At 45.4% G+C, this 27,119-nt stretch overlaps 1 protein-coding gene across 1 annotated transcript in view; it reads left to right on the top strand.

The window, feature by feature from the left end:
• LOC146181988 (neprilysin-1-like) overlaps positions 1–27,119 on the top strand; it is a 101,162-nt gene that overhangs the window by 65,282 nt on the left and 8,761 nt on the right. Inside the window, exons 2-12 of the mRNA XM_084575586.1 lie at positions 7,467–7,554; positions 7,638–7,685; positions 10,821–10,982; positions 11,994–12,080; positions 13,652–13,851; positions 14,335–14,523; positions 15,815–15,901; positions 18,251–18,381; positions 23,153–23,378; positions 26,057–26,155; positions 26,940–27,017. Coding sequence (XP_084431712.1) covers positions 7,473–7,554; positions 7,638–7,685; positions 10,821–10,982; positions 11,994–12,080; positions 13,652–13,851; positions 14,335–14,523; positions 15,815–15,901; positions 18,251–18,381; positions 23,153–23,378; positions 26,057–26,155; positions 26,940–27,017 — 1,389 coding nt within the window. The 5' untranslated portion in view covers positions 7,467–7,472. The remainder of the gene's footprint in view (positions 1–7,466; positions 7,555–7,637; positions 7,686–10,820; positions 10,983–11,993; positions 12,081–13,651; positions 13,852–14,334; positions 14,524–15,814; positions 15,902–18,250; positions 18,382–23,152; positions 23,379–26,056; positions 26,156–26,939; positions 27,018–27,119) is intronic.

The following is a 27,119-nucleotide window of genomic DNA, read 5'->3' as shown; positions in this document are numbered from 1 at the left end:
CAGAAAATGTTTAATTGAAAAATGGTCACTGTATGTCCTACAGATTTAAACTTTATGTGGAGTGAGGCTTTAATTGTACAAACTTGTGAAGTATTTACAATCATAGATAAACACAAAACTGAGCTCCAGGGAGTCTATTTTGGCAGTCTAACAGTTTGTGAACTGCCTTACTGAAGATCCAGTGCCCATATATTTTCACCTCCTCCCAGCGTCGACTAGGAATACCCGAAAGCCTTTGCGAAGAAACTGTGATGATTTTTGCTTAATACACTTTTACAAACAAGTCTTTATGTGCCTACAGTGCACCACCATCATAGCATAGATTCACAATATACAATAATCATCACTGAAAAAGACAAAGTCGACTATTTTAGATGGCGTTCAGGCGAGTTGTGTCACCCACCTACCATTCAAGTGCTCCATAATTTAATTTAATTTACCAGTCTCATGGGCACAAAGCACCCAGTGATAGGAAACTTGAGTGGCGTACGTGATACCTACCTTGTGTATCATAACTCAGACAACTCAGTGCGTATTACAAAATTTTATTTTGGCATTCAAGCAATCATGGCTAGAGTACAGACAGGTTTACTTTTAAGATTCGAGTAAAAAATGGATAAATGTCCGATAAGAATTTTGAATGAAATGTGTTTGCACCGACTGCAGGTGCATAGTTTGTAAAAATTGACAAAGCATCAAATTTTATTTTTTAATCATGCCATACAGCACCATGCTACCTCCAAGCTCCAAACTTCTACAAGGTAAAGAGCACCCTTTTCCGCATGTTATAAGATGTTCTAGTCTTTGGGGGTGTTTTTTGGCATACACTAAGTGACTGAGAAGCAAGCCTTGCTGCCTGGTAAAGATGATATGTCGATAATTGCAGTGATGCAATCCTTTTGATATCTGAGTCACACAAGAAAATGTTCAGTCTCATTGACTCGACTCTTTTCCTGTCGCCCTCTGCGCCGCATGTTCCACACAAAGACATCCGCCGGTCCTCTTCAGCGAAGTAGGTTGATGTGGACGGCAGGCCTTTTCAGCTGCATTGGTAAAAACACAGAACAATGAAAAATACTAGCACTAAATGAAACGAGCACTACGGTTCATAGATTGATTGATTGATTGAAAACATCTTTATTTATTCAGTATTCTTAGAACATGTGGGTGGGCCGCCTAGTCCGGTAATCCATTGGCTGCTGCTGCTGCGCTGGCCCTCCCCACCAGCCAGTGCTGACGGTCAGGATCATCGCTGAGCAGAATAGCCTCCCACTGCTCCTCCGAGGGGTTGGGAATGGGGTCAACTAAGGGATTAAATTGGCATGCCCACACCATATGGTAGAGGTTAGCTACCTCTCCACAGTGTGGGCACTGCGGAGAGTATAGTGTAGGGTACCACAGGTGTAATTTAGCTGGTGTTGGGTATGTGTTGGTTTGTAGTCTCCTAAGGATGTTCTCTTCTAACTTATTGAGGGATTTGTGTGGTGTTGGGTACTCCTTTCTGGCTGTTCTGTATGGCGCGAGATTGTCAGCATACACTGCTAAACCTATCAGGTCACGGCACCCTTCATGGTCATCAGGGGGAGACGCCCGGTATAGAAGAGCTCGGGCATGCCTGTGAGCGGCTTCGTTTCCTCCTGGTAGTTCCAGGTGACCGGGAAACCAGATGATTGATGCTTGGTTGGGTGGGTGCTTAGTTAGCAATGACAACCCTGACTTATGAATTAATCCGTAATTGAAGTTGCGACAGGCGTTTTGGGAATCAGTGAGCACAACGGCGTTGGGGTTAGATGCTACAGCTAATGCAATAGCTGCCTCCTCTGCGTGAGTGGGGTTAGATGTTTTCACCGAGGCGCAGTTCACCATCGACCCCGCAGGCGTTGAGACTACGATAGTCATGACTCCATTGTGTGGTCCTGCTGCGTCCACGTAGAGGGTGTTAGTCAGCTTGTCCCATTTCTTCTGCAGGGCTTCCCCTCTTGCTATCCTCCTCTCGTTGTTATATGCGGGATGCATATTCCGCGGAATGGGGTACACGTTGATGCGTCTTCTCACCTCGCGTGGGACCTCTTCCCTTTGGTCAATTGTATAGGGCTGATTAACATGGATCTTCTCGAGCAGTTCTCTACCGGGTGTTGTAAGTGCGAGCCTATTGAGTTGTGAGAGCCATTGTGCTTCCCACATCTCTTCGAGGGTATTATGTACTCCTAGAGCCATGAGCTTGGCCGTTGGCGTGGAGTTCGGTAGCCCCACGGCCGTCTTGTAGGCTTTCCTGATGAGTGTCTCCAACTTTTCAATTTCCGACCTGGAGAGGTTAAGGAATGCCGTCCCGTACATTATCCGCGAGATCACGAAAGCTTGCACTAAGCGGATGGTGTCCCTTTCCTTCATGCCATGGTGTTTATTTCGGATACGATGTATCATCCGGAGGATTTGCTCAGTGGATGTTGTAAGCTTCTTCATTGTGGTGGTGTTCTGTCGCCCCTGCGGGATATACTGCCCTAGGATCTCCGTGGGTTTCTGTACTGGGTGGCTCTCTATATACACCGAGATGTTCTGTGCTAGGGGTGTCCTCGGGTTCTTCAGAATTAGCAACTCGGACTTTTCCACACTGGAGGCCTCTCTCCCTGGCCTACCGGGCCACCGTGTCCGCTGCTGCTTGAAGACGCTCCTCGATCTCGGCGTCACTCCCCGAGTTGCACCAGACAGTGATATCATCCGCATACAATGTGTGTTTGATGCCGGGAATTTCGGAAAGAAGGCCTGGTAGATCTTTCATAGCTAAGTTGAACAAGAGGGGTGACAGTACCGCCCCTTGCGGAGTTCCCCTCGGGCCTAGAGTGATGAGATCTGATTTTATTCCACCGAAGTTTATAGTGGCTTGCCTGGCTGATAAGAAGTTTTTGATATAGTTGTAGGTTCTTGCGCCACAGTTGGTATCGGCGAGGCTTTGCAGGATATTTTTATGTAGAATGTTATCGAACGCTCCTTTCAAATCAAGTGCCAGGATGGCCCTTGTCTGTGACTTGGGAGGTGTCTCAAGGAGGTCAGGGGAAGCTAGGGGTGTCAAAGACTTGGAAGCTCCTACGTGTCCTAACGGTTCATAGGAATTGTATTTACATAAATATATGATGAAGAACGCGTCTGCAAACTGAGTGCAAATAAAATAACTTCACAAAGGAGTCAGCAACTGAAATTGGAGAAAAATGGCTCAATTTTTTTGCCAAAGATATGTAACATCTTAAGAAACATGTTTATGACAACAGATTAAAATAACAATCATATGCTGTTCCACAGTCTAGTAAAAAAATCTACCACATTAAAGGAAGAACAAGTCGCTCTTCTTATACCATGCTCGAGTTATTAGCACGGAAAATGCGTAGAAGCATATTCTTCCTCAAGCAGAACTGTTTTCTCTCCTCAAATATCTTCCTAGTGGAACCTGCAGCCTATAGAGAACAGATTATATATCACGTAAACCGAAAAGTTCCAAACTCAAAAGCTGGTGTCATAAAGAAAAATAAAAAAATAATTGCCACCCATCCTACACCAGCGGTGCCATGCTCCCTTAACCTGAAACCAGGCCAGCCGGGATGGCGCAGTGGTAAGACGCCCGACTACTGTGCCGGAGTTCCCGGGTTCGAACCCGACCTCGGCGGCTGCGTTTCGATGGAGGCGAAACGAAGTGGCGTCCGTGTGCTGTGCGATGTCAGCGCACGTTAAAGATCCCCAGGTGGTCGAAATTACTCCGTAGCCCTCCACTACGGCTCCCCTTTCTCTCTTTCCACTTTCACTCCCACCTTCCTCCCTTCCCTTACGGCGCGGTTCAGGTGTCCACAGAGCAAGTGTGACAGATACTGCGCCTTTCCCTTCCTGTGAACCAACCAACCAACCAGTAGCAAAGTAATGGGTGAGGTACCACGTAACATACGCTATGGTGTAAATGATTAAGGCGCACCTATTTAGACATCTGGATGAGAAAGGCACACACATATAGAGCATGTGCCTTGCAACAACTCATAGAGTTCCTTACACTAACTAGAGGGAAAGCTGAGGGCGCTGCACTTCAGCCACCATGGGCGCGCTAAGAATCATGGGCCGGTGTTGCTACTTGTTGCGGGACAGTCGGTTTTTCTCGGGTACGTGGAGCGGCGTTACTGCGATGTTTCTTTTTCGTCATCATCATCATTTGAAGGCGCGTACATAGACTGCGAAAGCCATAGTAGCGAAGGCGCAAAAGCACACGTCGCCAATAAATGGTTTCTGTTTCCCGAAATGCCACTAAAAACTTTCTTAAGTGATGGTACAACGAAAAATATTTTCATACCATTTTTTTATTTCAAAGTTTGCCTATTAAGTGCGAAATATTGGTATTTGTGCTGCTCAAAACTAAGCCAATAGGAGAAAGGGCCATCGCTTATATTGGATAAATCTCACACTGGCATTCTGTTTCTCTCTCTTTTTGTAATTTATAGTCACAATATTCAATCTTAGGACATTATTTACGGTAGAACAACGTTTATCTTTTCATTAGTTGTGGCCAAAAGTTGTAGTTCTGCACTCGGTAGCTCACCGGCCCATGATGCTTTGAGCGCCCATGGTGGCTGAACTGGCCGTCTGGAAACTCCATGTAAACGCCCATAGACGGCAGCACAGCTTTCCCTCTAGGTAAGAGTAAGAAACTCTATGCAACAACTGGTAACTACTGAGTAGAGTGCACAGTAGGGGAGCCAAAAGTGCCATAATAATTTCACTTTCACTTCAGTTGTTGAATCACTTTACTGGTTCAAGCATCAAAGGAGCAAGACGAAATTGGGGGCGATGAACCATGCAGGCCAACAGAAAACACGGTTTTATGGTTTACTTTCCTGTCTGCTTTTTTAACAACTTTCTTAGCACCTTTTTTTTTTCTTAACCCTGTAACTGGGTTGGAAGTACTTTGTCGACAGGTAGACACAACCCAGGCGGGCCGAGCAGCGTGTGAATACGATCGACACAATACGAAATTTATACTAACAAGCTTCTAGATCACAGACTGGCTGAGGGAGCGAAAATTCCCGAGGGCCTCGCTAGAGAACGAGTTTATAATATCCGCTAGCCTAGACGTAAATACACGCGTGAAAGAGGCGACGCAGCACGCAAGCTTTTCGAAGGCATCACTTATCATTCTCGCACTCTTGAGGAAAGCAAAGGCATACGTGCACGGCACACAGACAGTCGGCGTAGCGACATAACGCGCAAACGCAAGACACCTGCATGCTAAAATTGACACCAAGAAATGCAAGCGGCACCATCAATCACGAAATAATTGTTGATCTAGTTCAGTGAAATTCGCTGTTAATTTAAACTGCCCTATCGTGCACAAGCCAAATCTCATCATAAAACACATTCGTTTAAAATAATCATGATGACCCTTCTCGCCACGAATAGCTTTATATAATTCTTGGAAACAAAAACATACCGCAGACTGGGAAAAAAAAAAACGGGTATATTGCAGATCGCTATCAAACAGCGACAACAAGCTCAACGACCGGAGGCTCGCAAGATGAGCGTGGCGCCTTTCAATTCACGCTGAATAATTGCGAAATCATTGAGGTCCTTACCTGTAGTAATATGTAAACACAGTGCAATGCCAACGTGCTTCCGTAGAAGCATCGGCGACGCAGTAACACGTCGCTTTGCTCCACGGTAGATTTCATAAACTCGTTCGTCAGCTGATCACTATTTCTTGAGGACGCCGGCTCCTGAACTTGTCTGAGAGTCCCTGCGGCCCTTGGGGCATGTCAGAATGAAACGTGAACCGACACAAACGCGGCCACAGTTCGCAAAACACCACAAATTTCGCCACAGGCAAGAAACAGCAATACATTTTAAAGAGACGAGTTGCGCGCAGACCTCAATACTGCCGCCATCTTACCCATTGTGACCAGACTTCGCAGCGCCCCCTGTCGTTCATTAGAGTTACGAATTGCGAAAGACGCAGGAAGAGTTCGTATAGTTTTCGCTCAGGGAGCGCAGACGAGGCATAGTGTCAGGTAGCTTGTGCGCCTGTCTGAAAGCCGTTATCCGTGCCGCGTAAGCTCCTTTGCGAATCATGTTTCAAGCCCGCTGCAGCACGTATCATGTGTCAACAAAAATAAAAAAAAAAAAAACGAGCCCCTCACTAAAGAAAATGAGCGCCGCTTTCTGAGGTCCGTAAAGCAGTGGTCGGTGCTGTTGCGACTAACGAATGACGGTTCCTCTATTGAAGCCTCGTCTTCAGCCTCGTGTCTCCGGCTTTTCACATCCGGCCAGCATCCAACTGTCGTGAGACTCTCTGCCGCACACGACACGAAGTGAGTCTTCGGCTACACCTAACGTCCTGATGATGTATAGAGCTTCACAATAAGATGCGACAGCTCGCACTTCCGTAAGCGACTTCACAAGATCGCCACTAATCGCTGTAAAGGCAAAGTTAAAATTGGCAGCCACTTGAAAGAGTGTATAGAACTGTTATTTGTTTCATTTGTGTCCTAGGCACGTGGGGATAGAAGTCATTTTCTCCCTTTTTTTTCTTTTTTTTTTTGCTTGTGTTGAGGAGTAGCCTATAGGCTTCTCGTATGTTCATTACTGGGGGAATATAGTGTGTTGCCGTGGACCCATATTCTGAGTTTGCGTTTTTATCGAAGTGTCGCCACCTCCCTGACATCGAGTCATGATTGATGGAAACGCTGGAACCGGAAATGGTAGCCTCTTCAGGTTCCGGTATTTCCACCACTGTCGTGGTCAGGCATATAGCGACAGCGACACCTAGGATAAAGACGAAAACTCAGAATGCGCACACTGCGGTTGCGAGATAATAGCGACATATATATATATATATATTGTATCAATAAGTGATGATAACGGGGCTGAAAAGGATGTGGTTCTTTCACTTCGTCTTCTTTCACTTCGTCTGATAGATCTGCCGTAACGTGTGATCTGCGAACACGAAAAACACTTGTACCTATTACTCGAACCAACTATGGAAAACTGAAATTAACTTTTCAGGTGCCATCCCTTATCAACAACACACCAAATCTGGAATTTTTATTGGCACCTAGAGCATTTAAAAAGAACGGAAAACAATATTTAAATGAATATTCCCTATAATTTCAATGGTGATAGTAACTGTATTTTTCTCATATGCAATCTTTTTTTGTGTAAATATTTTTTGCTATGAAATTTATGTTATTGAGTGCGTGGTCTGTTGATTTGAATATCCAATGAATACTGCATGTATTGATACCTTTTCTATATCGTATGCAAGTGTTGTATAATGTTTTTTATGTATATTTTATATACACTAGAGGTGTGTGCTGTTGTCTGCTGTATTCTGTTTTGGGAGCCAAGGCCCAGCCAGGCTTGTCGCATTTTTGCCTTGGCTTCCTCTTTCTTGTAAAAGAAGGAAATAAACTCCAACTCCAACTCCAACTCCAACTTTGCAGGTGAAGATGGCTTCCTTGTGGTCTCCCATCCTCTTCAGTGCAGCATGCTTGACGACGGCCATCCCCAACCACTTATTCCCGAGGCTCCGTCAGTACCAATTTTGGTTTCCAGCTTCTCCCATTCCGGCCAAGAAGAGACTAACGTCTTTTTTCTATGTATGTGTCTCTCAGAGCAGGGCCCTAAAAGCGTCTGCAACCACCAAGCATGCAAGATGAGAGGTGCGTACGCCTGCGATAATGCGATAAGGTCACCTTGTCCCCAGGAAGCGAGCTCTGCTCTAATATCATCATCATCATCATCAGACTGACTATACCCACTGCAGGGCGAAGGCCTCTCCCATGTTTCTCCAATTAACCCGGTTCTGTGCTAGCTGCATCCACTTGACCCCTGCGAACTTCTTAACCTCATCCGCCCACCTAACTTTCTGCCGCCCCCTGCTACGCTTTCCTTCCCTTGGAATCCAATAATAATATAATATAATATTATACTGTAATATAATTTACATACAATATCCTGAATACATCTGAAACTCGTAGAGTTTTCTCAGAGCGCACTATTACTAGAGACATTTTATTCATGATTTTTTTTTTCAGAAGAATTTAACATTCTTTCCTTGCATTTAAATAGAGCGGTTTGCTGTACTCACTAGTATACGCAGCAAGAGATATTTCGCGTGTCTTCAGCCATTTCCTTACTGGCAGCTTTAGCCACCAGTGATGGTACTCTTGATTTCTTGACCCAGATTTCCTGCCAAGCGCACCTTCGAAACGCGAACTGACTTATCTCACCATAGCTACAGGGTATACTTCGCAGATACTGGTGTTTTAATATTACAGTTCCCACCGACTTTAACAAGTGTTGTAAGTCGCATGAAAAAAATTCTACGGGACACTTTGGATCATTAAAGTGCAATGAGGCAAAAGCTTCTATCGCGTTGTGGTCCGAAGCCCTCCACTACGGCACCTCTTTCTCTCTGTTTTCACTCCCACCTTCGCGATGACGCGATAGCGTACGCTACCAGCCAACATATAAAGCCCCGCTTTAACCGAAACGTTTGAACGTACCTGTGTGGCCTAGGGATAACGTGAATTCAAAGGTCTTCCAGGCTGAGTCTGATATCTCCCACCCATATGAAAGCAGAGACCCGAGTTGGTAGCTCCTGGCAAACGTGATGTCTGGAAGGCCTACGTCCAGTTAGTGCTCGGCCATGTCAGCTGCCAGCTAGCGCTTCACACGTAACGAAAGAGTTACGGACGAGCGGACGGACACGATCCGCGAGCATGCGCCATTAAAGGCTATCGTTTTAAAATTAACCATTAGTGTTTTTCGTCGGAAAACTAATAAAGGTGGCTATTTAGTCCAGCACAAAGCAATAAGTTGTGTCACAAAGTGATAGGTAACACACGCAAAGTGAACTCAAAGTAATGAGTTGGACATGAAGGGGATATGCGAATGACTCAATACCAATGAAGAAAATATCACAAGTGCAAAAATTAATTCGCGATTAAGTGCCTAGATTACTCAGGATGTCCAGAATATGCGCTATCATGGGCTCTATGCTTGCCTAAACATTTTCACTCAGGTTAGAAAATATATTCTCAACGGCAATAACGTCTGTGATAGTATGCTCACTTCTTTCAATCAGATAGTGTTGGCATCATCTGTGACTTCAGTGGCACTTGTCGCGAGTGCTGTTTCTTTTCCTCCGAGCTGCCCACCTGTGTTGTTCAACCTTGACCGTTTGGTATCAATTGAAGCGGTAAGCCAAGTCCGCTAGCTGCTTTCAGCGTAAGGCGCAGTTATTGCTAATTATTTTCCGGCAGGTCAGTTCCAACTTCCTGAGCGCTGAAAGTTTCTGAGGGATTGCTTTTATCAGTAGCGGAGATAGAACGACGAATGAAACCGGATATGAAAATGTGTTCTTTGAATAGCTCATTTTCTTTTGAGATGTAAGGAATAGGAGCTCACCCCTATCCCTGTTAATTCACATGTCGCTATAGCTTACAGACAACAGGTAGATCAAGATCTTTGGAAGAAGTTTCCATTGGCACTAGACAAGTGCCATGTTCCGCTACAGGTGTTGCTATTGAAAGATTGATAAAAACAGCCAATGTCATCCCAATGCCGCAAAGAAAGCAAAAGGGAATGTGTTTCGTCCGATGAATGTGAAAGAATAAAGTAATTAAAGTAATCATGAAGATAGTTGATAACTAACTAGAAAAAAAGAACAATCCCGTGCTGCCGGTGGGATCGAAACCCACAATTTCACAATTTAGCCCGATGCTCTGTCGACTAAGCTGTGGCGACGGCTGTTCAGTTTTCTACTTTTTTGGGGGGTATTTACACTACTTGTGAAATAAATTTGAGTGTTGGCTAGCGCCATAGCGGCGGACGTGTGACGTCCGATGAAATCGCGAGTGTTCGCGGAACATGATGCAACGTAAAAGGTGGAGCTGTTTTTTCTTCAACTTTACTACAGGCACCATTACTTTACTCTTTTACTTTGATCGAAAAAAAAAATAAACATCCCCCAATGCTTTTTTTTTTTTTTTTTTGATGGCAGTGGTTGTTGTTGGCTCCCTTTGCATTTATCGCATAACGAGCCCCTCATTTTCGCTACGTTTCCCTGCAGTGGAAGGTGAAACGAGAACACATACAAACAAAGGGTCTCTCTAGCTCACTTATTTATGAGAGAAGAAATTCTTCCCACGATGTACCACACAGTTTTTATGCATGTACATTGCAGCCTGAGCAATAAACGCAGAGCAAAGGCGGATAGATGGTATTCTGTAGAACACAAGTCCTCGATAAAAAGGCGAAGACCCTGCAGTCCTCTTGTCGAAACGTTGGCTGGCGCATTGAGGCCTACTGAAAACTCAAAAGTTCTACGTGGCAATAACCTCATACAATCGCAGCTAATCGCATAGACTCTCATACGGTGCACATCATTATCATAAAATATCAAACATAAATTATGATAATGTACAAGAAACTATGAGACCATATGCAATTATATGCGACTTTATGTGATTTCTTACATGAATTGAGTGAGATTGTGTGAGAAAATGTGAGGTTATTGCCTCATACAATTTTTTCAGTAGCGTCCCTTCAGTGCTTTGCAACATAAGTATATATTTCACCAGATAAGCAAACCTTACAAGATCTGATACCTATCTTCTTCCGACCACATAGAGTGCTGAATTAATTATGGCGTACAAGGCCAAAGGGCACATCGCAGCTTGAGACCTATAGAGAAAAATGCTAGCGTTTTGCACACTTCTGGATCAGGTGCGCCTGATAAACTTTTTTTTCTGCTCGAGTCAAATGAACCTTTATTGTCGCATTCATCGCAGCTGAGTTGATACTGGCGTCTGTGAACAAGAGTGCTGACCCATGCGTGGATTTCTACGGATTTGTCTGCAACCGTTACAACGACGCTCATCCAATACCTGGCGATGCGTACCACATGGGACCGTTTGTGGAAGCGGGAATGAGAGTGGAGCTCGACCTTAAAGGTACCCAGAAACTGTATCGCCCAGAAGAATTACTAGCTGAATCATTTTCGAACTGACACTTTAAGAGCTTGTAGAATGCCTTTAGAAGCCGCAACCGCACCCCGTGCCAGGGAGTCGACAATAAATACTGATGCCTTTGTTTCACATCGTTTAAAGAATATTGCTTGGTTGAAACGTCAGAAGAATTATCGAAACATCATTGGTGTGAATTATAGCTTTCTGATGTCATTGCCGCACGAAAAGTGGCGTCACAATGGGTTCTTCTGGACGTGTCTGAGATTGATAACAGCTGGTCGAGGTACTTTAATCCCATGATTGTTTAAACCATGAAGCGGCCCCACACAAAATGACGAGCTATTCCAGTTCTGAGTAGCTCAGGACGCTCTGCAGAAGCATCAACGTCTAACCAAAGGTAGTTGATTGCCCAGGCTTAACGACATCGCGGTGACTTGCGACAGACTGTAGCACGCACTCGACATGAAAACTCTACTATCCAAAGCGCCTCCCAAAGTGTAGCTTTGACCCTGTGTGACCCTGCATTCGATCTCATCCTGCGGCTGGTTATACTGTCCAAGAGCTAACGATACATTGTTCCAGGGAAAATATAGAATTCCTTTTAGTTTATTGCAATTCAGTGGGCCACAAGCTGTAGCTTCGTGACCAGCAATCCAGAATACACGTCGCACACATCATGATAAATAACATTAATTGGATTTGTTCATTTTTTCGTGCTTTCTTAAGTACATGAAAGACCTTTAACGTTCCTATATTCAGAGAAGTGATTTTTAACGACCAAAGAAAACAAATTTCGAAACAATTAGCGTCGAGCTGATTTCATCAACATAACGACAATTGGAAATATGACCATGTGCATAAGTAATTGCGTGTCTAGAAAGCAAACTCCATAAGAAACCACATGTTTCATACAATTAAACATAATTTTGAAAGCGTTACTGTGGCTTGTTTTCAAATCAGAGCTCGCCTTTCAGCTGCGCTTGCTTAAATTTTCAGAAATACTCGAGAGCATTCCTGTGGTAGCCGAAGCCAACACCGCGAGGGAAAAGGCAGCGGTCGCATATCATGCATGCATGAACACAGGTGAGAAGGGATGATTGCTCATAACATCTGCCCGCTATCCAGGCATGACGGCACGGTACGTGAATAGGTCATGGCATAAAAAAAAACGGTGTAAATACGGGTAGCGGTCAATTCTGGTGCATATTGAACGTTTCCGAACCAATTAAGCAACGGGTCTCAGTGACGGCGATAAATGTCTCAGATGGAGCTGACATAGGTTTGGGAGCCACCATGACGTAAAAGGTCACATGAGTTTTGCGCAGGAGGTTAAAGCGATGCTGTTAGCTAAGAGCTTATTACCGACGATTAAAAAGGCTTTGACGATGATTAACCTCGGGGGCCTTTGTTCCAGACTACACTCGCAGAGTAGTTGATGCAAAAAACAAACTTCAGGTGGTGTGTGAATCAAGTGTTTTAAAGTGAAAGCTTCACTAGTCCCATTACGAGAAAATCGGGACGCCGGCGTGTGGACTCGGTGGTATCCCGAAACAACTCCAGGTGCCCTCAAAAACAAGTGTGACAGATACTGCGCCTTTCCCTTCCTGTGAACCAATTATTAAGGCGAAAACCTTTATAAGACAGGCTTACGGTGAACATCTCGCGTCGACGAGATTTGCCCGCTCTTCCCGCCGCGGTGATGTAATGGTTAAGATGCCCGGCTACTGTGCCGGAGCACCCGGGTTCGATCCCGACCGCTGGCAGCTGCGTTTCGATGCAGGCGAGACGAATAGGCGTCCATGCGCTGTGCGATGTTGTTGTTGGGGCTGTAGGAAGAAGGAAAAGGAAATGCCTGGGTGATGTTGGTGGTGAAAACGTTTATTGTATATTTGGAGGTTTGTTTCACGCGGAGCCTTGAGGGCCTCGGCCTTACAATACTGGGTGGATGCCCAAGTCAGTGACCCCATTGGTGGTTGACGCCGTCCGCGCACGCCGCGTTAAGGCCCTACGGGCCAGTAGGTCGCAGCAGCCGAGCAGGGTCGCCTGATTGATTTATTGGAAGGGAAAGGCGCGGTAACTGTCTCACTTGTTTTCTGTGGACGCCCCAACCGCACCGTAAGGGAAGGGGGGGGGGGGGAAGGTAGGAGTGAAAGTGGAAAGATGGAAAGAGGAGCCGTAGTGAAGGGCTACGGAGTAATTTCGACCACCTGGGGATCTTTAACGTGCGCTGACAACGCACAGCACACGGACGCCTCTTCGTTTTGCCTCCATCGAAACGCAGCCGCCGAGGTCGGGTTCGAACCCGGGTACTCCGGCACAGTAGTCGGGCGTCTTACCACTGCACCACCCCGGCGGGGCCAAATTAGTAACGCATTAGAGCTTTTCTTTTTCCTCTTCCTCCTTATTCGCCGATGGGGAGCAAAGCCCTCTTAAGAAATTTTCAGTGATGTAAAGGGCCTTTCAAAATTTGGCCCTCAGTGTAGTTGACATTTTAGCGAAATTTGTCTGGAGGCGCATCAGATAGCGCCGCCAATGGTAGCGATTTTCGCTTAGTCGAAGAGTTAAGCGTTAACATATCGTACTGCAGACATCTGGTAAATGCTGCCGTGATCTTCAATAGCACCTTTCTTGGTGATCTGTACTACATCTTGCAGCCGTCAGCGAAGACGAGAACCTCAGTGCCGTGCAGAAAGTGCTTGGCGCGAACGGGCTTGCCGGGTGGCCCATCCTGGACGCTACAGACACGAACGGTGTCAACCGAGTCGAGGACGTGGCACGCATGACGGGGCTAGAGTCTCTCTTCTCTCTCGACGTGGTGAAGGACATGGATGATGACACACTACGAATCATCCAGGTAAAACCGTGGCTACCACATTGTTTTCTGATAAAGGTTTACACGCTGGAGGACATTACATCCGCATTTCAACAGTTCTGAAATTCTTGCAAAGGGTTATTTATGATTTCCGGCTGGTTGCTAGGGCGTCCTTCGGAGAGTTTACTTTAGAAAAGTAAAGAAAATGTTGTAAACGTTTATTCTGTCAAAACTGCCTTACTCCTGTCAAATGCCGCAGCACCTCCTGCGACGACCAAGTACCCAAAGGACTCGGCTGCCAATTTCGAGTGTTGAATCCCTTCTTGCCGCGGCGAAATTACTCAGTCGTGTGTTTGATGCACGTTACTAAGCCCCACGTGGTTGAAAACGGCAGTACTCTCACTTTATAGTGTACGTTACACGGAAACGTTACATGCGCATCAGAAGCTTGGAGGCATGCCACGATTACAGCAAAAAAATCAACAAATCTGAGTTGGAGGTTTTTGTCTTCTTGCCTTGATACAGGTCGGTCTGAAGAGCACCCCGTATATAGAGTCCTTTGTACACGTTTCTGATGAAGACTCCTTCACTTTGGAGGAACTCTTTCGGGACCTGGCAAGAACTGCCGCCAGGCTGGTGAAACCGGGCGCCACAGAACAGCAGCTAGAGAGCTACATGAACACGACGCTAGCCTTCATGGCCATACTACGCATGGTAATATTTACGCGCCAAACTTTCTTAGAAAGCATACCCATATTATTATAAATGGGTGTAGTTATTGAAGAGGAAATTTCATAGAGAATAAATGCATGCAGGCTTAAAAGACATCAGAGCAATGTTTTGGCCCCCCTTAATTGGTCCAGGGTCAGCGATGGCTCGCGTTTTGCATTCAGTGAGCCAGAGGGTAAAGCGGGGCTGTAAGCAAAGACTTGCCGTGCACCAGCACTATGTTGTCGCACCACCTTTGACCTTAGATCGGAAGCGTGGCGTTAAAGCAAAGAAAACTTTCTTTACCCCGAATCGAATCACTATCCCTCCGATCCTGGGCCGAGCGCGCAACCACTACTCCACGCCTGGCTGGTAGAACAGATCGTAATTCTCCTTGTATAGCGTGAGGATGGCAGTAACGATGACGATGTTGTGATAATGATATTGATGATAGAAGCTATTACAATGATGGTGTATTTTGTTGATGAGGATAGTAGTAACGATAGTGATGATGATGATGATGAGTAACAAGAGACGTAACCAAGCCTAACAAAGCTTTCGCTTCGTCTGAGTTAAGCGCGGTTAAACCACAGAACATTTTTATTAGTGAGCAAAAGCATGAACACGCACTTTTTTTTTTACCTTCGAGGCATATTTCAGTGTGTGACACACGTACAGGTCTGCCTTGCCTACTGTCATTTGTGTTTCGTCTACCCGTGTACGTATTGGGAATTCGATTTCCAATAGATATTGCCACTTCAATCACTATACTACAATTTTTCAATCTGCATTTAAGAGAACAGATAAGGATGTCAGGTTTTCGACTTCCTCAGTACACCATTCGTACCGTGCACATTAATAAGCATAGTCATAGTACAATGCTCGCCAGTATGAGCGATGACAGGGATATTTGCTGCTAATAAGGCGACGGTCGTTCGCGCTAGAAAGCAGCACCATCGCAGAACATAACTTTAATTCATGCATCGTTATGGCATGCATTTTCGTCATTGTCTAAGCGCAACCTTTCTTGTCCCCCCAAGATAAATAGAATTCATACAAGGCTTAAAACACTGGTCTCTTTTTGGTTAAAAATCACACTCACTGAGCTGCATATTTGATAGGAAACAAAAAGTTATTTTTTTTTTAACTTCTAAGAATAATTGTGGTTGTACAGTCGAACGTAAAAGCAAATTTGAACACTGACTCATCTTAGCCCCGTTCAGTAGGGGTTATGGGGTAGCTGCCCTGCCACATAATCAGACTTTGTTAATTATGACTAAAGTCGTAGCCTTTGCAGGTACAGCAGCCACCAGAGGAGAAACGCAATGCTAGGAAAAATTACCGAAAAGACACAATCGAAGAGTTCCAGCGAGAGATCCCGGGAGTGAGTACTGTTAGCATGGTGTTATTTCCTGTCGCTGCTTTCGTCTCTCGTCAGACGGGTGAATCAGCCATGCTGATATCTTACAATAACGACGTCTTATTTATTCGCCAATGTCGATGGATGCGTCTTCCCTAGCATTATTTTTAAACATGCAATGCTTGAAAATTCCTATTGTCGACTACTTTGAGTGACGCCTAGCCAAAAGCGAAACTTCCGGGTGCCGAACGAGGTTTAACGAGACAAGATATCCACCCTCGTACAGGACTTGATTCCAAGTTTTGTCCTCAAAGATATAACTCAGTGTTTTTAAAATAAACTGCACTTTCACCATACAATAACTGCACGCTATACTCTTTTGCATTATGTAGCCGTAAAAGGAAAGTTTTGCCAGCACTCACTTTTCCGCAGATTCTGTCTTCAGAAAATACCTCGGTACCTGCATGGAGCAAGCTTTGTGCAGTTCTGTCAGGTTGTTAGGCTTTGCGTGTTGGTGTCTCGTTATGAATGTAATGGAGTTCATAAACAAAGACAGAACCCAGAAGTTATGTACTGCGTGTTGCCCTATGTTGGAATGACACACAACGGGGGATAGAGGATCACATGCCGCACGGGTGCACCCTGCTCTTCATCTTCGTCCATCATTCCCAGCGATACATCTCGTATTTGGCCGACAACAACAGCTGCACTCTGCAGCGGTCGCTTTCACAGCCTGAAATAAAACACCGTCGTTGAACACAGACGAAGTTCGCTTGCGGGCATCTCAGGGAATTCGACCATTTTCGATGCCTCTGATGCTGAGCGCGCGTGCAGGGACTATGCACATTTAAATATCCGTTCTAATCCAATCAACAAGTGCGCCGAAGTAGTTAAAACCAAAACAGAAATTACTCCGTAGTCCTCCACTACGGCTCCCTTTCTCTTTTTCACTCCCACCCTTATCCCTTCCCTTACGGCGTGGCCCCGCCGGGGTGGTGCAGTGGTAAGACTCCCGACTACTGTGCCTGAGTACCAGAGTTCGAACCCGACCTCGGCGGCTGCGTTTCGATGGAGGCGAAACGAAGAGGCGTCCGTGTGCTGTGCGATGTCAGCGCACGTTAAAGATCCCCAGGTGGTCGAAATTACTCTGTAGCCCTCTACTACGGCTCCTCTTTCTCTCTTTCCACCTTCACTCCCACCTTCATCCCTTCCCTTACGGCGCGGTTGAGGTGTCCACAGAAAACAAGTGAGACAGTTACCGCGCCTTTCCCTTCCTATAAATCAGTTTTTTCACAGCACACGGACGCCACTTCGTTTTGGAGGCGAAACGAAGTGGCGTCCGTGTGCTGTGCGATGTCAGCGCACGTTAAAGATCCCCATGTGGTCGAAATTACTCCGTAGCCCTCCACTACGGCTCCCCTTTCTTCATTTCCACTTTCACTCCCACCTTCCTCCCTTCCCTTACGGCGCGGTTCAGGTGTCCACAGAGCAAGTGTGACAGATACTGCGCCTTTCCCTTCCTGTGAACCAACCAACCAACCAGTTTTACGGCGTGTTCAGGTGTCTACACAGCAAGTGTGACAGATACTGCGCCTTTCCCTTCCTGTGAACCAATTATTATTATTAACTGGAGTTTCTTGCGCGTGATTTTCCTTCGTGACACTTCGTGAGGTCACTACAGGATACCCGGAAGCATATTCTTTCAGCAACAAGCTTTCGAAACTTGTGAGATTGATTTACAGGAAGAGAAATGCGCGGTAACTGTCTCATTTGTTTTCTGTGGACACCACAACCGCGCCGTAAGGGAAGATTTATTTATAGGTTTATAACTGATTTATTTATAGGAAGGGAAAGACGCAGTAACTGTCCCGCTTGTTTTCTGTGGACACCGCAACCGCGCCGTAAGGGAAGGAAGGTGGGAGTGAAAGTGGAAAGAGAGAAAGAGGAGCCGTAGTGGAGGGCTACGGAGTCATTTCGACCACCTGGGGATCTTTAACGTGCGCTGACATCGCGCAGCCCACGCACGATGTCAGCGCACGTTAAAGATCCCCAGGTGGTCGTTATAACTGCGTAGCCCTCCACTTGCGATGTCAGCGCACATTCGAAACTGGGGTGGCGCAGTAGTTACGGCGCTCCACTACTGTTCCCAAGGACGCGGGATCAAATCCCGGCCTCGGCGGCAGCTTTTCGATGGAGGCGAGGAGCAAAGCGCCCGTGTGCTGTGCGATGTCAGTGCACGTTAAAGAAACCCAGGTGGTCGAAATTTCCGGAGTCCTCCACTACTGCGTCTCTCATAGCCTGAGTTGCTTTGGAACGTTTAAACCCGCAAACCAACCAACCAACCAATTTTTGCGCGTCGCTTTGCCTCCGCAGCTGGACCTGTTCCAGATGCTCAGTGAGGAACTCCGCAAGGTCAACATCACGCTAGAGAAGCAAGAGAAGATCGTAGTGAACGCTTTCGACCACGTGAACGCCACCGCTCAAGTGTACTTGCGAGCAAAACCGTGAGTACTTTCCGCCCCTTTAATTCCTGCAAGGCAGCTGCGGTCTTCTCGAGAAATCGTCGCCTGTTTCCGTCTGGTGAACGCGAAATGCTCGTATTGAGACAATTCTTAAAAGGTGTGTCAATCCACGTTTATTAAAAACATCGTTGCCTCGCGGTTTCAACTCATAGTTTCCGGGACACCAAAGGTAACATAGCACTATCCTTCGTATATTTTTTATATACCTGGGTTTTTCTGCACGTGATTGGTGAAGGGGGAGATGGAGTCAAGAAATAAAATGAGTGTATAAAGAGGAGCAAACTGTGTACACATGAAACACTTCAATAATTCTTTGGGTCGCAGCACAGCCGGAAGCCTGTCGCGTGCCCCGCCGGTGTGGTGCAGTGGTGAGACGCCCGAGTACTGTGCTGGAGTACCCGGGTTCGAACCCGACCTCGGCGGCTGCGTTTCGATGGAGGCGAAACGAAGAGGCGTCCGTGTGCTGTGCGATGTCAGCGCACGTTAAAGATCCCCAGGGGGTCGAAATTACTCCGTAGCCCTCCACTACGACCCCCCCCCCCTCTTTCTCTCTTTCCACCTTCACTCTCACCTTCCTCTCTTCCCTTACGGCGCGGTTGAGGTGTCCACAGAAAACAAGTGAGACAGTTACCGCGTCTTTCCTTCCTATAAATCAATCAATCAATCAATCAATTTTAAATCAATCAGCCTGTCGCGTTTGAAAATTAAGACAAATGAACGCCCGAATTGCCTGTAGAATTCAGGCACTCAGAGAAGCGCCTGATACTAAGTTGGCAGATTGTTGAAACATTCCAGGTAGGCAGGTGAAAACTTTATTGATGAGTCTTAATTTACATCCTAGAGTTGGTCTCGCTATTGATCCCGGAAGGCGTGGTTGCGCGCTCGCCTCGCACTGCGAAGGAACCGTGTTCGACACCGTGAGTTTCTGAAGAACTTTATTGTTTCTTTACATTCTTTCGACTTTCGCGTCAAAACCACAACGCCGACACCGGCTTTTCTCGACAAAACTATCGCTTAAAATCGTATCATGCTTTGGTTTGTAGGGTCTAACATCCTGACGCGACTCAGGCAGTGAGAGACGCCGTAGTGCACTCCGGAACTTTCTACCACATGGAGCTCTTAACGTGCACTGACATCGCACAGCACACGGACGCCACTCTGTTTCGCTGCCATCGAAAAGCAACCGCCGGCGGTCGGGTTCGAACCCGCGTACTCCGATACAGTAGTCGAGCTTCTTAACCACTGCGCCACCGCGTCGGGGCAACCGGTATTTCGTGATTATTCAAGTGCAGTCAAGGGCAGCTGCTCACGCGTTAAGCTACCTTCCACTTCAGTTGACCTTTGACCTTGAACTTGACCTTTGGTGGGAACAAAGTTGTTTGGCTCAAGTTCCAACTTGACCTTGATTCAGTTTGAAGGTCATCGGAAGCACATGGTGACCTTGGTGTTGCCTCGCGTAGTGAAGCTATCGCTTCAAAAGGCCGTCATTACACTTACGAGTAACATTGACAAGCTTCAAAATACACACGCGCTGCATTTGACTGAAAGCTACTCGACGAAAGTTCATCCAGCGGAGAAACGTAATGCCAGCTAAATTAATCAGAATTAAAATGGCAAGCGCCAATGTGCCAGCGTTTATATGGAAAAATAAAGCTGGGAAAAAAATGAATAAACTCGGTCCAATCAAAAATCTTTCGAAAATTCAGTTACAACGTGGATAACGTTCATCTCTGGGCTACACATTAGACAGAGCCAGGCTGAAGGCTACTGTGTTTACAAAAAAAAAAAAAAAAAAAGCGGACCGCCATTTCGAGGTAGCTTTATTTCCTCTCCAGTAACTGCTCATTGTCTTGAGACCAGAAGAGAAAACCACGGCGCTTAGGTTTTTGCTTCTGATAAGGGCCACGTTCTCTGGGCGCGCACTTACCACCGCTTCGAGTTATCTTTTGAAATTATATGATACCTGAATGCACCACGGCACGCTAAATCCAGTGCTCTAGCAAATTTTTGTGGAAAACAAAAACGTCGCTGGCGATGCCTGATTACCACTGGCCAACTTCTTCATGAACTGGCCTTTCAAAACGATTTAACGAAACTGTCGTAATTCCAGATATGGCGAATAAAGAGAGAACCGTTCAGACATCGCTCCACAAGGCGCGCAATATCGCTTCGCTTTACTGACATCTGCACCACACCATAAAGAGGCCCGAGCGTTAGGACCTTTTCATGATTCTAGGCATCTGTCACTCGTAGCTAGCATTTAAAATGGGATGACAAGATTGAATAGGCTGCACGTCGTCAGCACCGCCGCAAATTTGCTCTTATTCGCTGTGAACTTGGGGCGCACCTAGCAGCTCCAAATTGTGGCCTATATTCCCCTCATGAGAGCACAGCTTGTTATGCCGCTCTTAGTTTGGGACGTTGTTTAAAAAACAGCATAAGACAACTAGAAAACGTACACAGATGAGTATTCTGCTCTGCATTTAGAACCTACGCAGGAACTAAGCAATCTTTATTGATGACCTCAAAACATATCAATCATTTCATTATGTTCATATCAATCATTTCATTCCACCAAGATGTTGCGTACTTTGTACGCACGGGGGGAGGGGGGGGGGTATTTACAGGGATCGGACCTAACAGGACTGCGGCGAAGCGTACAAAACGTCCCTCTGCCCTTGCTCTTCTTTCTTCATCTTCCGTTGACGTTCTACGAAGGCGCGTGACAATATTACAAAAAAAAAAATACAGGAAAACTGAAGGGAAGAAAGGGCTTATATATTAGGTATACAAGATACAGATCCCATCGGCAGCACGTGGTTTTTTCTACTTTTCAACCAATTACCTTCACGATTAATTATTACTTCACTTCATAAGCATAAAAACAATTCCCTGCAGCGTTCCATTGTGTCAATTGCAGCTGGCTTCTTTCCTATCTCTCCCTCTAAGAAGTAAGATTGCCGCCCATCCTTCCTCCCTCACTAATTAATGCTAAACTAAACTAGGCATTTTTCTCTCTTTCTCTCTAAATAGCACTTTTACAAACATGGCAAAGTCATTACTATAATCGCAGCTAGCCCATATTTCGCAGATACCTGCGCTTTTCAATTTATTTATTTATTTTTCTTTTGTGCGAATGAACGGTGAGTGGTAAGCTTTACCTTTTATAGCCATGCACTGAGTGATTTGTTTGCGAAGCAACTTCTTGATACTTTTTAGATGATTTATTAGACCTTGCATTACTTATTCTTCATTATTGTTTTAATGCCATCTGCTTCTCCTCGGCATTATGTTTGTAATGTGTGAAGGGACCGATGTGTACACCTGTGTACTGATTGCATATTTTGCGCTGATAATTTATGACAGCTTTCTCCTTCTTAGTACTCACCTTGCGTGGACTTAATTGTCAATCTCTCATGCTTGCAGGAATGTGCCCCAATGTTTGGGCAAACACAGTCGCTATCACAACCACTCAAGACGTGCCCGTGACCATGTCAAAATCATGGTGTATTGCTGCAGTCAGCAGCTCTAAGGGAAAGTGAAATACGGATAATGGTTATTTCATTGAAAACTCTTTCCATGTGGGCGAGACAAAGGGGTGCAGATGGCTCGGCATTTGGCAATAAGGAGAAGGTTCCAATGCCCAGTGAGTCCAATTAGAAAAGGTGCGCTGTAAAATGTATTTTTTTTTATTCCTAAGTAGTTTCTAGTAAGGGCAACCCAGATTTTTGCACCAACATCCTTGCATGTATAGCGCTCCTGGATATGAAACCATCTGTATAAAATACAGGCAGTCTCCTGTAGCGCACAAACTGCATACACTCTAGAATAGGTTATAGGAAGGTATTGGTAATATATATATATATATATATATATATATATATATATATATATATATATATATATATATATAAGAAGGTAAGCAAGAGAAAGAGCCTGAACATGAGAGAAGGCGACATACAGCTTGATATGCTAGGCATTTTATTGAAGCTCACCACTAGCTTTAAAATTATGCAAAATAGGGAAGCTAAAATAGAAAAAAAGCAACATCGGGCAAATGCGCTACAAGTTAGGCGCATACAGGGGCCTAACTATAATAGTTGAAATATTGTATTATCAAAACATTGCCGACGATTACGTTACTTCCTGATAGGAAATTTTAGCGCAGCTCACCGGCTGTTTCAGCGGCGAACGGGGGCGGCACGAGCGCGCGCTTCCCCGGCTGTGGAGCTGGTTACGAGGGACGACGGCGACGACGACGCGAAACACGAACGGTCGCCAAAGAGCTGCGCTCTAAAATTACTCCTCTCGAAAGTTCATATTACACTCTTAATCTGGTTTCACATAGCAAGTGGAACTTTAAAAAATGTTCCACTTATAAGCGGAACATTTTTAAAAGTTCCGCTTATAACTGGAACCTATGTGTAACCAGATTAAGAGTGTGCCCACGTATCTTCTGATGTCCGCCAGCACTGGTACTATTTGCCATAGAACCGAATATATTTCCCAAACTCCTACCCTTCAAGTCAGCCGGCCAGCTTCCCTAAAATGTTTATTATAAATAAATAAATTATTTAAATTAATATAAATGATAAAAGTTTATGAATACTCAATTTGCCCCCAATGCCTTTGCAATTTTTCTACACTGGCAATAAGCGCACACTATTGTGAAACATTTCGAAAAATCATCTTGCCTTACAAATTTGAGAGGCACTAACATTGTGTATCTGTGCCTATGTTTGTGAACTTCCAGCCAAGTGGTGTACAACTACATTGGCCTGTGCAAGGCCATCGAGCTGCTTCAGCTTTCATCCAATCGGTTCGGCGCCCTCATGGCTCGCCTGCACCGCATGACACTGGGCATCCGCAGTGAGCCTGCGCTGTGGAAGCGCTGCACCTCCCACCTGCGGAATATCATGAAAGACATCGTCGGCAGGCTGTACACGGAGAAGAAGCTCACCAGAGACGCCAAGGACGAGGTATTACGCCATGATCTCGACAGGCTGCGACATCTTGCTCAGTGAATATGAGCAGTGGAGGAGGGCATACAATTGGGCTTATTGGTAAGGATTGATATAGGATACTAATGCGCAAGATGACGAGCACAACGAAGAAAGACCAGACGCGACAAGCGTTTACTAGCAACACAGGCATTTCAACGCTGATAATAAACAGGGGTTTGTAAAAAGCACGAAAAGAAGCAAATAGTACAGCAAGAAGACAGCAAAGATATGATGATTAGCCGCTACTATCTAAAAAGGCAAGCTTTTCTCCGATAGCAAAATAGATGGTTCCCTGAAACAGCCTCCGTGTTGTGTAATCGCGTGAATCCTTTCTTTCATCACTGTGCTCGTCTTGTGCTTTAGCAGCAATTAAGAGCACTGAGCGCGTATTTTGACGGGAGGAATGTAATGACGAATATGTGGGCCATTAAGATGCACTCACAGCAGTGCGTGTTTACTAGAGGGGCGCATTCAGAGGTACGGGGCAGAAATATACAAGTGTCCGATTTCCATTCTTGCAAATTACGAGCGCTGCGACGGAGAACAACAACGAGAGAGTAATGACAAGGACGTTGTTGTTCTCCGTCGCAGCGCTCGTAATTTGCAATCATGTACCAACTAGCTCAACTTTCCGTATTACTGCAATTGATTTCCATTCGACCTTCGGTCATTAATCACCGTGACATAACAGCGACCTTCAAACATCTCTGTGAAGCAGTGTGTGTGTGTGTGTGTGTGTGTGTGTGTGTGTGTGTGTGTGTGTGTGTGTGTGTGTGTGTGTGTGTGTGTGTGTGTGTGTGTGTGTGTGTGTGTGTGTGTGTGTGTGTGTGTGTGTGTGTGTGTGTGTGTGTGTGTGTGTGTGTGTGTGTGTGTGTGTGTGTGTGTGTGTGTGTGTGTGTGTGTGTGTGTGTGTGTGTGTGTGTGTGTGTGTGTGCGCGCGCGCACGCACACACATCCACGGGATGGAAGATCCCGGGTAACCTAGGACTACGAGATAGAACCCCGGAAAGAAATGTACAGTAAGACTGCCGACCGAAGTGAGGAAAGCACTCACTATTAAACCTCTACCAGAAAGCATGCACCCTGCTTTTCATGAAAGCAGAAGAAGCGTATGAGCGTAGGCCCTTGAAGCCAAGTTAGAAAGCTCTGAATACACTGTTTATGTAGACGCGGCGAAATACGAAAGAGGCGAATCTTTTGCGGTCGTGGGCGTGAAAGACTCAGGTAAAACGTTAATGGCAGGTTCGATAAAAAACAACTCAGGGACGGCGTCCAGCACCAAAGCTGTTACCATAATTAGCGACTCCAAAGACGCTATAAGCAATTTCCTGAGGGCCATGATCTCCTAGAAAACAGAACGAATTCTAAGATATCAAGGAAGGAACCAAAAATAGGTGGAAATAATATGGGTGCCGGAACACTCGGGAAACAGGGTAAACGAGTTGGCTCACAGTATAGGTCAAGGTTACCGCCGAGCAGTCAGACTAATTCTTCGAGAGATGAAGTCACATCATTCCACTACTACTTTAAGCTATAAAGGCGAATATATCATCCACCAGACAAGACGCTTGACGCAAGACAAGAACTAATTTGGCGTCAGCTCCTGACGCAAGCCTTCTTCAGCCCGTCTAAATTAGCACACATTTAGCCAACACAAAACAATCCAAACTGCAAATAATGCAGCGAGACAGCCGGATACGATCCCATATTATGGAGCTACAAAAAAGCGCCGCCACCAGCGGACCATACCAGTCCCTTCTCTAAAGCGGTGGGAAGCCTATACTGGCCAGCTCAGACCCGTTGACCCCAACCACGTTCGGGCCACAGAGTGGACTCGTAAGGTCGCCGAGAGCTACGGATTCGAGGCCATCAAAGTGTAGTGCCCACATATCGTTCAGTGCTGATAATTATTTCCCAATCCAATCCAACTCCACGTAAATCTATCAAGTCGAGTGAAATCAATGTTTGGAATGATTTTTCTTGGCGCTTTGGCACTGAGAGAATGGCACAGTGATGTCAGTGCGCGAATATGTTTCCAGGTGGTGTAAATTGTTACTCAGCGCTCCACTGCAATACCTGTTTCAGTTGCGCCTTTTCCTTTCGAATACGATGCCGCTCAGGTGTGCAGCGAGAAATGCGAAAAATACTGCACCCTTGCTTTTATGTACACATCAATTTTCAACTTATGCAGACCTTGCAAGGCGCCCGTGTGGTGTGCGATGTCAGAGCACGTTAAATAATCACAAATAGTAAAAATTTTCCGAGTCCTCCACTAAGGCGTCTCTCATAGTCTGAGAACTTTAGGACTTTAAGCCTTACAAACTAAACTAAACATCTTTAGTTTGTTTGCTTGGGGCAAAAATAAAAGCACATTATCTACCTCACTCCTCGGTGGACTCCTGCACGAAGTGGGCATACAAATTTTAGACAGTTTTGCTATGCTGTGAGCCACCAGGATTAGTGATATCTCGCTAATGATGACCGAAAACTAAAAGTTAAATACGACATTAACAGCTAGTTCTATCGCATAACCTACACATGATAGTATGCTAGCTGATGTTGCAATATGTAGCTTTGTCTAACTGGACAGGCTCCGCCACTCTGTGTACTGTGTCGCAATTTGCTCTACAGAAGTGACGTCATGGTCGTTCCAGGTTGAGCAGCTTGTACGGGATATTGGCCTCTCTTATCACTCTCGGCTCCGCGATGTTCCGTGGATGGACCGTGAAACCCGACAGAAGGCGAGAGAAAAGGTCTGTGTTTGCTCCAGGAAATCGACGCACTCGGCCTCATATGCCTAGCTTCATGTTGTTGCAGCATAGATTAAATTTTTCTTGTTGACGCTGATGATAATAGCGTCACAGAAACTGAAACTTTTTTTTTTATTGTAATTCGCAGAGTGCAAGTTTATGCTATCAATTTATCAGTGTGAATATATGCCAAGCAGCACCAGCAGCGTAGTTGATTAACGGGTGAAATACCTCATAGAAAGCAAGCTTTACAATGCCGAAGTAATTGCTGTTAGGATTGATGGAGTTTGTTCGATTTCAGCCTAGCAGTGCTTCTTTGCGCTGGCTTTTGTTTTCTTGTTTTTTTTTTTTTTTTTCTTTTTGAGAGAGAGCTTCTGAAACGATGGGCGCAAACATTACCAGCCGGCTCCTTTGCTTTGTGTTCTGCCCTAGAAGTACTACCCCTTGTTAATCTATCCTTTCTAGTATCTTGCCTTAGCGGCGAAACGGAATTGGACCCACACAATCACAGAGCAGTCAGAGTATATTTTTAATCAGCATTGCTTAAATAAGATGCAATAATAACCCTTAGACGCGTCTTTCTATGTGAGAAAACACGTGCTTCACTCTGTAAAGTCCATGTAGTCCCACGCAACTTTTGAGAAGCTTTGCGGCAACAAAATTTAGGGCACTGGCTATTTATGTTGGCTTAGAATATTTGAGCTATAATTTTGATGTTAACTTGTGAAAGTTGTGTATGAGTGTATCGCTTTCTGTATTTTTGTTTTTTTTTTTGTTTTTTTTGCAGTTGTGGGCTATGAAGACGAGGATTGCTTACCCGGACGCATTTCTGAGTGATGAGTACATAAATAAGAAGTACCGTGATGTGAGTTTGCACAACTTGGCTGCAGACAGAATTTTTCTACTCGATTGTTTGATCCGTGGCCATTTCTTTCGCATCTTTTTTAGGAAAGTTTTTGTGGAAAGA

The sequence above is a fragment of the Amblyomma maculatum genome, chromosome 8 (genome assembly GCF_055883805.1).
Source record: "Amblyomma maculatum isolate TAMU_Amacu chromosome 8, ASM5588380v1, whole genome shotgun sequence".
Taxonomy (NCBI): Eukaryota; Metazoa; Arthropoda; class Arachnida; order Ixodida; family Ixodidae; genus Amblyomma; species Amblyomma maculatum.
Note: the sequence above shows the minus strand (reverse complement) of the source record. Positions and strands in the feature narration are given on the sequence as shown.